The 13,646-nt window shown below is 49.9% G+C and overlaps 1 protein-coding gene across 1 annotated transcript in view; it reads left to right on the top strand.

Annotated features, from left to right (window-relative positions):
• LOC148474349 (ras-specific guanine nucleotide-releasing factor RalGPS1-like) overlaps nucleotides 1-13,646 on the top strand; it is a gene marked incomplete at its 5' end in the record, with an annotated part of 104,958 nt that overhangs the window by 85,434 nt on the left and 5,878 nt on the right. Inside the window, 5 exons of the mRNA XM_088458776.1 lie at nucleotides 6,414-6,470; nucleotides 7,757-7,862; nucleotides 10,238-10,330; nucleotides 10,688-10,793; nucleotides 10,906-11,018. Coding sequence (XP_088314902.1) covers nucleotides 6,414-6,470; nucleotides 7,757-7,862; nucleotides 10,238-10,330; nucleotides 10,688-10,793; nucleotides 10,906-11,018 — 475 coding nt within the window. The remainder of the gene's footprint in view (nucleotides 1-6,413; nucleotides 6,471-7,756; nucleotides 7,863-10,237; nucleotides 10,331-10,687; nucleotides 10,794-10,905; nucleotides 11,019-13,646) is intronic.

The raw sequence follows: 13,646 nt of genomic DNA, 5'->3' as shown, positions 1-13,646 counted from the left end.
ACTTTACTGGGGTGTGAGGCACCAAGTACCTCATGCCTCAGTGATGCCGCTGGTTCCTAGTGGATCGATTTTTCATAAATATCAGTTTGGCTATAAATGGCTGCCTCCTATGGGTAGACGATGGGCACACTAATCATTACAATCTGCATGTCTGGCTATCACACAAATCTGAACTTGCTGTCGTAACACAAAGCTCCTGATTGTTTCCTTGCAACTAACTTTTATTTTGCATTATGTTTGATGATCTGTACGTTACAGTGTACGGGTAATTATACACCGTAGATGCTAACGATATCAGGTACTGTATAATCTGTATGTTATAGTGTATGGGTAATTATACACTCTAGATGCTAGCGAGATCGGAGGTACTGTATAATGATCTGTACGTTACAGTGTATGGGTAATTATACACTCTAGATGCTAACTGGATCAGAGGTACTGTATAATCTGTATGTTACAGTGTATGGGTAATTAATTATACACCCTAGATGCTAACGGGATCAGAGGTACTGCATAATCTGTACATAACAGTGTACGGGTAATTATACACCCTAGATGCTAACGAGATCAGAGGTACTGTATAATGATCTGTACGTTACAGTGTATGGGTAATTATACACCCTAGATGCTAACTAAATCAGAGGTATTGTATAATGATCTGTACGTTACAGTGTACGGGTAATTATACACCCTAGATGCTAACGAAATCAGAGGTACTGTATAATGATCTGTACGTTACAGTGTATGGGTAATCATACACCCTAGATGCTAACGAGATCAGAGGTACTGTATAATGATCTGTACGTTACAGTGTATGGGTAATTATACACCCTAGATGCTAACGAGATCAGAGGTACTGTATAATGATCTGTACGTTACAGTGTACGGGTAATTATACACCCTAGATGCTAACTAAATCAGAGGTACTGTATAATGATCTGCACGTTACAGTGTATGGGTAATCATACACCCTAGATGCTAACGAGATCAGAGGTACTGTATAATGATATGTACGTTACAGTGTATGGGTAATCATACACCCTAGATGCTAACGAGATCAGAGGTACTGTATAATGATATGTACGTTACAGTGTATGGGTAATCATACACCCTAGATGCTAACGAGATCAGAGGTACTGTATAATAATCTGTACGTTACAGTGTATGGGTAATCATACACCCTAGATGCTAACGAGATCAGAGGTACTGTATAATGATCTGTACGTTACAGTGTATGGGTAATTATACACCCTAGATGCTAACGAGATCAGAGGTACTGTATAATGATCTGTACGTTACAGTGTACAGGTAATCATACACCCTAGATGCGTGGAAACACAGAGGCACGCCTGCGCACGCACCTCCACACCCCCGTTATTAGTGTCCTGCCCGTTACCACCCGTTACCACCCACAAACGGCCTCTCCTGTCACTCATTTCCCTGGGCTGTCTTTGCTGGGCGAGCGAGCGGGCGGCGATCGCCCAGAGTACTTTGCACACGCGCAGAACGAAGCGTGCGCATACAATCGGGCTGCTTGCGAGCGGCTCTGAATCCGGTCCTGTGTCCACTGCCACTATATTGCTCTCTAAGGGGTGATGCCCATCTCTCCGCATTGTGCCCACTGCCACTATATTGCTCTGCAATGGGTGATGCCCATCTGTACGCATAGTGCCCATTGCCACTATATTGCTCTCTAAGGGGTGATGCCCATCTGCCCGCACTGTGCCCACTGCCACTATATTGCTCTCCAAGGGGTGATGCCCATCTGTCTGCATAGTGCCCATTGTGACTATTTTGTTCTCTAAGAGGTGATGCCCATCTGTGCGCATAGTGCCCATTGCCACTATATTGCTCTCTAAGTGGTGATGCCCATCTATCTGCACTATGGGCCTGATTCAGCTTGGATCACATGGCTGCGTTCGCACAGACCCACTAGCTGCGAAAATATGCTACTGAATGCAATCACACGGCACCCGCAGCTCTATACCAAGACGCCCACCACTGTATAAAGCCGCCCACTTCCCATCCGCAAGTCAGCCAAAACATCGGTAACATCGGAACCATTCGCGCAGATGTGGGTGACCTGACCCTACCGCACAAACTGCTAAACTTCCCATCGCCATCTAGACCTCTGCCAGCGTATACAATCGCAGAGGCTTAATTATGCACGCCCCTGTAACGGTACGCCTGCGTTTCCCTGACCACCCCCCGTCACCACCCTCAAACGGTCACTTCCTGTCAGTCACTGTGTGAAGACTCTGCATGCTCACTGCGATCGCTTCCCGTGACATGCGCACGCACAGAATGCAAACATCGACCAGCTGCGTACAAACGCAGCCATGCGATCCAACCTGAATCCGGCCCGGTGCCCACTGTCACTATATAACTAACAACCTCTATTATAGAAGCCTCACCCCAGGGAGGGAGCTGGAGCGGCCGGGCCAAGACCAGAACTATTATTTTCTGACTTTTTATCACTGCTGAACCCCATAAACTCCAATTTGTAACATTGTAAATTTGCCTGTGGGTCACATATGATAAAATTTTCTATTTACTGATTGGACTAAAGGAACAGCACATAAAGACCCACTGCGCCCCTCACCGACGCCACAGAGGGGCGCTGCATGGGCGAACGATGTGGAGTGTTTTTGTTATTTAGCAGAAATTGACAAGAAAAATCCACAAAATCTTAAAGCGCTGTGCACAGAATTACACAGGGCAGGAAGACCGTGGTGTGATGCTGCCACCTGGTGGCTGCTCTGATCACTGCATGCTGTAGTAATAGCGGTAAAGCACTAACACATGGAGAAATCTTATTAATTACTAATCATTATATCTGAACACAAAAGACAAAGGGCCTGATTCAGACCCACTCGCGAGCGGCTGTCCGCTCGCAAGTGGGTCGATGGTGTGCACTGCGCATGCGCACGACGGAGGGAGCTCCGTCGTGCGCATGCGCGAGACGCGACGAGCGAAGGACTTTCCTTCGCTCGTTGTGTCTGATCAAAGGGGGCGTGCTGTCGATGTTGATTGACAGCACGCCCCCTTTTGTGGGCGTGCCGGGGGCGTGCCTCCCAGACGGGGGCGTTCCCAAGGGAACGCCTACCGTCAGAAGCCGGCCCCACTGACATCACTGAGCCAAAATCACTCCGCAACCGCAGGCTTCGGCTCGAAGTGGCGATGGTCGCAATGGTCAAGACCATCGCGACCATCAACCTGCACGCTCGTATATGCTGTGGGTGGTGACCCACAGCTATACGAGCGTCCAGGAGGACGCTCCATAATTATGGAGGTGGGCCCTGATTCAGAGCCGGACGCTCTGGTCAGAGCGTCCAGCTCTGAATCAGGGCCAAAGTGAGTTCTTACATGTTGTGGACTTGGGGCTGCACATTTAGAACTTAATTTAGTTTTTCCTACCACAGGCACATAAATACAAATATACATTAGGGGCTATATATATATAGAAGTCCGTCGACTTACTTATATGTTTTTGAAATATGTTTTTTTTGTTAAAGACAGCAGTCAGATGTTCTAGGCAGGACACAAGCTTATACAGGGACCGATATACATCGTATAACATACACCATAAGCCGATAAGAGAGCGAGGGCACAATAGTCGGTGAAATCACCATTATAATACACCAACATGCACGTAATTTGTATAATACTCTTTTGTGACAGCCAATTATTTCACTTATCATCTATCATCATTATTATTATTGTTTATTTATACAGCGCTGTCAGTGATATCAGCCCCTCCCCCATTAGGGCGTACAGTGTAAATGCCCTCTCAGACAAGCACACACGAAGCCAATGGACCTGCCAGTCTGTATTTGGAGTGTGGGAGTTAACCATAGCACCATGAGGAAGCCCACGCTAATGTAGGGAGAACATACAAACTACACACAGATCGGACATGACCACTATGCCAATAGGAATAAAATGACAAATAAATGTACAGTTAAATCGCAAATTATTAGCATTTAAAGTAAAGAACAGGGAACTTTTTACTGTACTAGATTTAGCCAGAAATTGATTAATTTCCTGCCTACATCTCCCCAGGCTGTCAGCCCTTTATATTGTTATCTCTTATTGTGATGTCACGGAATGAGGTGCCGCCCTGCATGTGAAGGACGCCATTCTGACATGTATACGGGAGCGCTACAGATTCCTGCCAGGGAACGCGATACAACCTCAGCCAGATAGGCCATACTGCGGCCGCAGTGACCAGCAACAAACTCTCCAAGCATTAAATACATAGAACCGCTGCAAGGTCATAGCTCCGCCCTCAGCGACAAGGTGTCACTCCATTCTCTCTCAGCTTGTACCCTCTACACTTAATGACACAATGGGCCTGATGGCAATCAATGCCAATATATTCGCGTAATGGCCAAAGTGTTTCAACTGCACGTGTCTAAACCATCGTACAGCGCATACGTTTCACAATGTGTATGCACAGTGTCAAAGTACCGATTGAGTTGCAAACACAGACTCTTAAATCGCTTACAAAGGCGGCCATACTCTGACGGAGATACTACATGGCATAGGGTAGGTGCTGGTTTCAATGGTGCGACGATGGTAGCATCGAAAGATTTTTCAAAGTGGGCATCCCAGGCCTAGCACATGTACAGCTGTACACCAGGGAAGGGCTAATACCACAACAGACGCTAAAGCAGTTGCAGAAGCATATGACACAATCAGCGCCCCAGTGCCTCCCATTCTATCCCCCCAGTGACACCCATTCTATCCTCCCAATAACGCCCATTCTATTCTCCCAATAACGCCCATTCTATTCTCCCAATGACGTCCATTCTATCCCCCCAATGACGTCCATTCTATCCCCCCAATGACGTCCATTCTATCCCCCCAATGACGTCCATTCTATCCTCCCAATGATGTCCATTCTATCCTCCCCAATGACGTCCATTCTATCCTCCCCAATGACGTCCATTCTATCCTCCCCAATGACGTCCATTCTATCCTCCCCAATGACGTCCATTCTATCCTCCCAATGATGTCCATTCTATCCTCCCAATGATGTCCATTCTATCCTCCCAATGACGTCCATTCTATCCCCCCAATGACGTCCATTCTATCCCCCCAATGACGTCCATTCTATCCCCCCCAATTACGTCCATTCTATCCCCCCAGTGCCTCCCATTCTATCCTCCCAATGACGTCCATTCTATCCTCCCAATGACGTCCATTCTATCCCTCCAATGATGCCTATTCTCTCCTCCCAATGATGTCCATTCTGTCCCCCCAATGACGTCCATTCTGTCCCCCCAATGACGTCCATTCTGTCCCCCCAATGACGTCCATTCTGTCCCCCCAATGACGTCCATTCTATCCCCCCAGTGCCTCCCATTCTATCCTCCCAATGACGTCCATTCTATCCTCCCAATGATGCTCATTCTATCCCCCCAATGATGTCCATTCTATCCCCCCAGTGCCTCCCATTCTATCCTCCCAATGACGTCCATTCTATCCTCCCAATGACGTCCATTCTATCCTCCCAATGACGTCCATTCTATCCTCCCAATGACGTCCATTCTATCCTCCCAATGACGTCCATTCTATCCTCCCAATGACGTCCATTCTATCCCCCCCATGACGTCCATTCTATCCCCCCCATGATGCCCATTCTATCCCCCCCATGATGCCCATTCTATCCCCCCAGTGCCTCCCATTCTATCCTCCCAATGATGCCCATTCTATCCTCCCAATGACGTGTACTATATCCCCCCCATTGCATCCCCCAATGACGCCCATTCTATCCTCCTAATGACGTGTACTATATCCCCCCATTACTTACCCCAATGACACCCATTCTATCCCCCCAATGACATATGGGGGTCAGTTTCTATTAATAAAGGACCCAGTACACTGGAACAAACTGCTGGAGTGTAAGCCGCCATCACATGGCAGGGATCACGTGACCTAACAGCAGCCTATAATAAAGAGGGGAAAAGCTTTAGATCGTCCTGTTATAGACCGGCTTCACGAGACCCTGTACAGTACTGTCCTGGTTTCCATGTATGTGTTGTATGTGCTCTTACGTTTCCAAATCATAGTAATCATGTATGTACCAATGAGATAACAAGGATGAATTGTGATGTAATGACACCAAAAAGGGGAATGTAGACGGTCTCTCTCCACTGCCAAATTCATGATCTGTCTACAAAAGCAGATTAGTTACAGTCTCTATTACCAGTATCTAAGAAAGCAACAGTGGCAACCAATCAGATTCTAGCTGTCATTTTATAGTGTACTAGATTCATGGTAGAGAGAAACTGATTGGCTGCTATGGGGCACGTGTCATGGGGGAGGAGGGGGGGCACCTTTAACCTGCGCCAAAGAGTTCAGGTGCTGACTCTGTAGCGCACACGTATATTGTGTATTTTATCTTCCAGCTCCACCCGCTCCGAGCGATCCAGTGCCTGGATACACACCGGCGTGGCCGGGGGACGGTGAGTACAAACCCCAGACTCAGACTGGAAGAAAATAGAACTAATTCAGCGACATTGTCTAGAGCAGTGGTTCTCAAACTCGGTCCTCAGGACCCCACACAGGTCATGTTTTGCAGGTCTCCTGGCAGGTGCACAGGTGTAATCATTACTCACTGACACATTTTAAAAGATCCACAGATGTAGCTATTTCACCTGTAATTCTGTGAGACCTGCAAAACATGCACCGTGTGGTGTCCCGAGGACCGAGTTTGAGAACCTGTGGTCTAGAGGCTACAATAGTCTGCTCTGTACACAGGAGGGAGAATAGAGGCTAGCCTGCCCTGTACGCAGGAGAGAGAGGCTAGTCTGCCCTGTACGAAGGAGGGAGAGTAGCGGCTAGCCTGCCCTGCACGCAGGAGGGAGAGTAGCGGCTAGCCTGCCCTGCACGCAGGAGGGAGAGTAGCGGCTAGCCTGCCCTGCACGCAGGAGGGAGAGTAGCGGCTAGCCTGCCCTGCACGCAGGAGGGAGAGTAGCGGCTAGCCTGCCCTGCACGCAGGAGGGAGAGTAGCGGCTAGCCTGCCCTGCACGCAGGAGGGAGAGTAGCGGCTAGCCTGCCCTGCACGCAGGAGGGAGAGTAGAGGCTAGCCTGCCCTGTACGCAGGAGGGAGAGTAGAGGCTAGCCTGCCCTGTACGCAGGAGGGAGAGTAGAGGCTAGCCTGCCCTGTACGCAAGAAGGGAGAGTAGAGGCTAGCCTGCCCTGTACGCAGGAGGGAGAGTAGAGGCTAGCCTGCCCTGTACGCAGGAGGGAGAGTAGAGGCTAGCCTGCCCTGTACGCAGGAGGGAGAGTAGAGGCTAGCCTGCCCTGTACGCAGGAGGGAGATAACAATCATGATTAAGTTTGCAAAACATTTTTATTTTTGGTGATAGGGCACCTTGTAGCTGCATCATTCTGGGAGTTTGGGCAGCCAATAAAATGTATAACATACATATATACAAAAATATATATATATATATATGTCTCAGTGGCGGCACTCCGGTAATAAACAGATACGACAGCAGGTAAGCAGTCTGGCTACTTACCTGCTGTTGTATCTGTTTATTACCGGAGTCATCCTATCTGAACTGAATATATATATATATATATATATATATATATATATATATTCTATATATAGCGCCACAAGACTACGGCCTGTTCTTAAATACAATGACAAACAGATAGATGTCCCTGTCCTAAAGACAAGGGTACGTTAATGATGTTCAGCGCTCAAACCTTCTACAGCTTCTCTTATTATTGATTTGCGCAGGCCTTCGGGTGCGTGCAGTTGCATTCTGGGAAGCTCGTCTGGAGTTATCGCCATGGAAGGTCCACTTCGAAGAAAGACATTACTCAAAGAAGGGAAGAAGCCCACGGTAAGATCAGAAAGGTAGCTTGGTGCATTTAGATGTGCGACTACAGTACAGCCACAAGAGGGCGTCCCCACGCCAGTGTGAAGCCCAGCATGATACATAGACATGTCACTACAGTACAGCCACAAGAGGGCGCCCCAGCTCTAGTGTGAAGCCCAGCACATGCTGCATACAGATGTGTCACTACAGTACAGCCACAAGAGGGCGCCCCAGCTCCAGTGTGAAGCCCAGCACATGCTGCATACAGATGTGTCACTACAGTACAGCCACAAGAGGGCGCCCCAGCTCTAGTGTGAAGCCCAGCACATGCTTCATAAAGATATATTACTACAGTACAGCCACAAGAGGGCGCCCCAGCTCCAGTGTGAAGCCCAGCACATACTTCATAAAGATATATCACTACAGTACAGCCACAAGAGAGCGCCCCAGCTCTAGTGTGAAGCCCAGCACATGCTGCATACAGATGTGTCACTACAGTACAGCCACAAGAGGGCGCCCCAGCTCCAGTGTGAAGCCCAGCACATGCTGCATACAGATGTCACTACAGTACAGCCACAAGAGGGCGCCCCAGCTCCAGTGTGAAGCCCAGCACATGCTGCATACAGATGTGTCACTACAGTACAGCCACAGGAGGGCGCCACAGCTCTAGTGTGAAGCCCAGCACATGCTGCATACAGATGTGTCACTACAATACAGCCACAAGAGGGCGCCCCAGCTCCAGTGTGAAGCCCAGCATGATGCATTAACTAACAGAAAGCTGGTGTCACAAATGCCCAGTGATTAGTCTGCCATGTGCTGCCACTTTATGGAAACACATTACATGGCACCACATGTAACATTGAAGTCCCCAGCAATACATCTGTGAGAATCATACTACGTGTTGTGTACCAGGTGGAGGAGAGGCTTGTAGGGCGTATATACTGTGCTCTGCAGGTAGTGTTACTGTCTTGGTGGCCTCCAATGAACTCTCTGCAGCATCTGTGCTCATTGGCAGCCATCCGCTCTGCGCCCCACAGGAACCAGACGTCGTACAGTCACCGTCTGATCGGTTACAGAATCTTATCGGGTAGTAACTGTGCACTAGCTGTCACATTGCCCTATGTTAGAGGGAATACATCATACAGACACACCTGTCACCGCATGAACGTACGGAACTCCGATCTCACTGCGGCAGCTTCCCACGCCGGAGCTCAGATCTCACTGCGGCAGCTTCCCACGCTGGAGCTCAGATGATTATAACCTAGAAATGCAGAGTTTACACCGGCTACAGCTGGCTATAAGAGTTTATATACGCGTCACTGTATAGATGATGGAAACAGGACTACGCTCACTATTATATACAGTCAGGTGCATAAATATTGGGACATTGACAGAATTGTCATATTTTGGCCTCTAGTCACCACCACAATGGCTTTGAAATGAAACAAACAAGATGTGATTTACCTGCAGACTTTCAGATTTTATTTGAGGGTAATTACATCCAAATCAGGTGAACGGTGTAGGAATTACAACGGGTTCTATATGTGCCTCCCACTTTTTAAGGGGCCAAAAGTAATGAGACTATCAACTCAGAAGGTATTTCATGGACAGGTGTGGGCTATTCCCTCGTTATTTCATTATCAATTAAGCAGGTAACAGGTCTGCAGTTGATTCTAGGTGTGACATTTGCATTTGGAATCAGTTGCTGTCGACTCTCAATATGAGATCCAAAGAGCTGTCACTATCAGTGAAGCCATCATTAGGCTGAGAAATCAAAACAAACCCATCAGAGAGATAGCAAAAACATTAGGTGTGGCCAAATCAACTGTTTGGAACATTCTTAAAAAGAAAGAACGCACCGGAGAGCTCAGCAACACCAAAAGACCACAGAAAACTGTGGTGGATGACAGAAGAATTATTTCCCAGGTGAAGAAAAACCCCATCACAACAGTTGGCCAAATCAGGAACACTCTCCAGGAGGTAGGTGTATATGTGTCAAAGTCAACAATCAAGAGAAGACTTCACAAGAGTGAATATAGAGGGTTCACCACAAGATGTAAACCATTGGTGAGCCACAAAAACAGGAAGACTAGATTAGAGTTTGCCAAACAACATCTAAAAAAGCCATTACAGTTCTGGAACAACATCCTATGGACAGATGAGACAAAGATCAACTTGTACCAGAGTGATGGGAAGAGAAGAGTATGGAGAAGGAAAGGAACTGCTCATGATCCAAAACATACATGCATACATACACATATATATATATATATATACACACATATACACATATACATACATACACACACGTTTATAGTAATGACTGTGCTCACTGTATACGGTATGTGTGATGGTGACAATCCCCTTCCCATGTATACCCTCCCTCTGTATATTTGCAGCTCTCCTCCTGGACACGATATTGGGTGACACTTGCGGGGCCGACACTTCTCTACTTTGGGGCCAAATCTTTAAGAGGCAACGAAAGGAAAAATGTGAGTATTATAGCGGCGGTGTAGCCGGACAATAAATGGGCGAGCCTGGCATCGCCAGTCTGCTTTCCGTCACATAAGCAGGGCCCCTCTCCATCCTTCCAAACACCCCCAAATTCTATAGCTGTACATCTGCCAAACCCTGCATCTAGCACCCCCTTTCCCTGCAGACTCGCCCCCGTGCGTGGCCCAGACACAACTGGCGCTGCGTCACACAGCTTCTCCATGTTGCTGGCATTGGGCACATGTCTCTGCTTACACCCGGGCACCATCTGTCTGAGGTGCTCGGTGCTCTCGGTCTGTGTCCTGTATCTGGATTTATTTATATGAGTTCCGTATTTTCTGCCTCTTATATTCCAGTACAAGTCTACACCTAGTAAGAAAGTCTCCGTATTGGGGTGGATGGTGGTTTTACCCGACGACCCAGAACAGCCAAATATTTTCCAGCTCAACCACCCTGATAAAGGTAAGTGACCGTCACACCCTACGCCCCGCGGGTGTCTCTGTATACTGCCAGGGTGGGAAGCAGAGACCCGGGGGCGCCCATCCTGGTGATGCCTATTATTCATCTTCTTCAGGAAATGTTTACAAGTTCCAGACGGGCTCCCGGTTTCACGCTATCCTATGGCACAAACACCTGGACGATGCGTGTAAGAGCAGCAGGCCGCTGGTGAGTGAGACGGAGCAGCTGGTAAGGCGGATTGTTCTATGTCTATAACCTTATTAAAGGGCCGCTGTGCATAATACACAACATATCTAAGGGTTCGTCGTGAAACAGCTACTGGTAACATGTCTGTGGGCCTAATTCAGAGGTGGACGGTTGTGCATTCGCGGTTTTGAATTCTTGCAAAGACGCATCGGTGCTAGTATGTAAATGCTGGTCTCAGCCGTCCTTGTCTGCACATGTGCGCCGGGCTCTGCAAGCCCTGCGGAGCCAACTCTCATTGTCTGTGGACAGTGCAAATCTCAAACACCATCGACACGCCATTGCGATCACCATCCAGACTTACAGCGCCCTATGGCTGGCGCAGGGTTAGATTCTGAAAGTTCTCTAATTATGGCCTCTGTAGGTGCGTCCACAACTGAATTGGGGCCTCTGCGTGATAGGAGATTTCAGCTCTTTGTCCTTGTGGAGGAAGACTTTTTTTCTCCTATGCCCACCAGACTCCTTGCTAAAGTTAATGAAGGACATTACAGCCCCTCTCACCCTATCGGAGGTTTGATGCTGCTCCCCACATAGCGGCAGCGCTATTTTAATATACAACTCGCTGCGAGTAGCAGCGGCGGACACTAAAATATCGGAGCAGTACAGCATTGCTGTGGTGCGGGGATCCGAAAATCAGCTCTGCCCGTGTCCTCGCTCATCGCGGCGACTGTAGCAATGGCAGCTAGCACCGCCGAATATATTCAGAGTTTGATGGATTGGAAATGAGGGGTCCCCAGAGTAATGTACGGGGACCACATTCCACTTCGGCATGACCAGTACGCGGGAGATATGCGTGAAATAGCCGCCATTACCGGTTTATGCATAGGGACAGCACTGAATAGTAATTGTTCACCTTTTTTTTGTAAAATTATCACCTTTAAGGATAAATAATAAGCCCCTAAGAGAGGTACGAGACGTCCACCCCACTCACCATGTGCCCCTCCCCAATCTCCAGCAGCGGCAGACACACGTCCACCCCACTCACCATGTGCCCTCCCCAATCTCCAGCACCGGCAGACACACGTCCACCCCACTCACCATGTGCCCCTCCCCAATCTCCAGCACCGGCAGACACACGTCCACCCCACTCACCATGTGCCCTCCCCAATCTCCAGCACCGGCAGACACACGTCCACCCCACTCACCATGTGCCCCTCCCCAATCTCCAGCAGCAGCAGACACGTCCACCCCACTCACCATGTGCCCTCCCCAATCTCCAGCACCGGTAGACACACGTCCACCCCACTCACCATGTGCCCCTCCCCAATCTCCAGCACCGCCAGACACACGTCCACCCCACTCACCATGTGCCCCTCCCCAATCTCCAGCACCGGCAGACACACGTCCACCCCACTCACCATGTGCCCTCCCCAATCTCCAGCACCGGCAGACACACGTCCACCCCACTCACCATGTGCCCTCCCCAATCTCCAGCACCGGCAGACACGTCCACCCCACTCACCATGTGCCCTCCCCAATCTCCAGCAGCGGCAGACACACGTCCACCCCACTCACCATGTGCCCTCCCCAATCTCCAGCACCGGCAGACACGTCCACCCCACTCACCATGTGCCCTCCCCAATCTCCAGCACCGGCAGACACACGTCCACCCCACCCACCATGTGCCCTCCCCAATCTCCAGCACCGGCAGACACACGTCCACCCCACTCACCATGTGCCCTCCCCAATCTCCAGCACCGGCAGACACGTCCACCCCACTCACCATGTGCCCTCCCCAATCTCCAGCAGCGGCAGACACACGTCCACCCCACTCACCATGTGCCCTCCCCAATCTCCAGCACCGGCAGACACGTCCACCCCACTCACCATGTGCCCTCCCCAATCTCCAGCAGCGGCAGACACACGTCCACCCCACTCACCATGTGCCCTCCCCAATCTCCAGCACCGGCAGACACGTCCACACCACTCACCATGTGCCCTCCCCAATCTCCAGCACCGGCAGACACACGTCCACCCCACTCACCATGTGCCCTCCCCAATCTCTAACACCGGCAGACACAATGTAAATGAATAACTAATAGTAATAGGGTTGGGTAGAATATCCAAGTGGTGACCATCCCAACGCATATCGGTAAGTATCCTAAACCCTTACCGCAACCCACCCGCAGCCTAACCCTTACCACAGCCTAACCCTTACCGCAACCCACCCCTACCGCAGCCTAACCTTTACCACAGCCCACCCCTCCCACAGCCTAACCCTTACCACAACCCACCCGCAGCCTAACCCTTACCACAACCCACCCGCAGCCTAACCCTTACCGCAGCCTAACCCTTACCGCAGCCAACCCCTACCGCAGCCTAACCCTTACCACAGCCCATCCCTACCACAGCCTAAACCTTACCACAGCCCACCCCTCCCGCAGCCTAACCCTTACCGCAGCCCACCCCTCCCACAGCCTAACCCTTACCACAACCCACCCCTACCGCAGCCCACCCCTCCCACAGCCTAACCCTTACCACAGCCCATCCCTACCACAGCCTAAACCTTACCACAGCCCACCCCTCCCGCAGCCTAACCCTTACCGCAGCCCACCCCTCCCACAGCCTAACCCTTACCACAACCCACCCCTACCGCAGCCCACCCCTCCCACA

Source organism: Taudactylus pleione, unplaced genomic scaffold (genome assembly GCF_031769625.1).
Source record: "Taudactylus pleione unplaced genomic scaffold, aTauple2 ptg000850l, whole genome shotgun sequence".
In the NCBI taxonomy this organism is placed as follows: Eukaryota; Metazoa; Chordata; class Amphibia; order Anura; family Myobatrachidae; genus Taudactylus; species Taudactylus pleione.
This window is presented reverse-complemented; position numbering and strand designations above follow the sequence as displayed.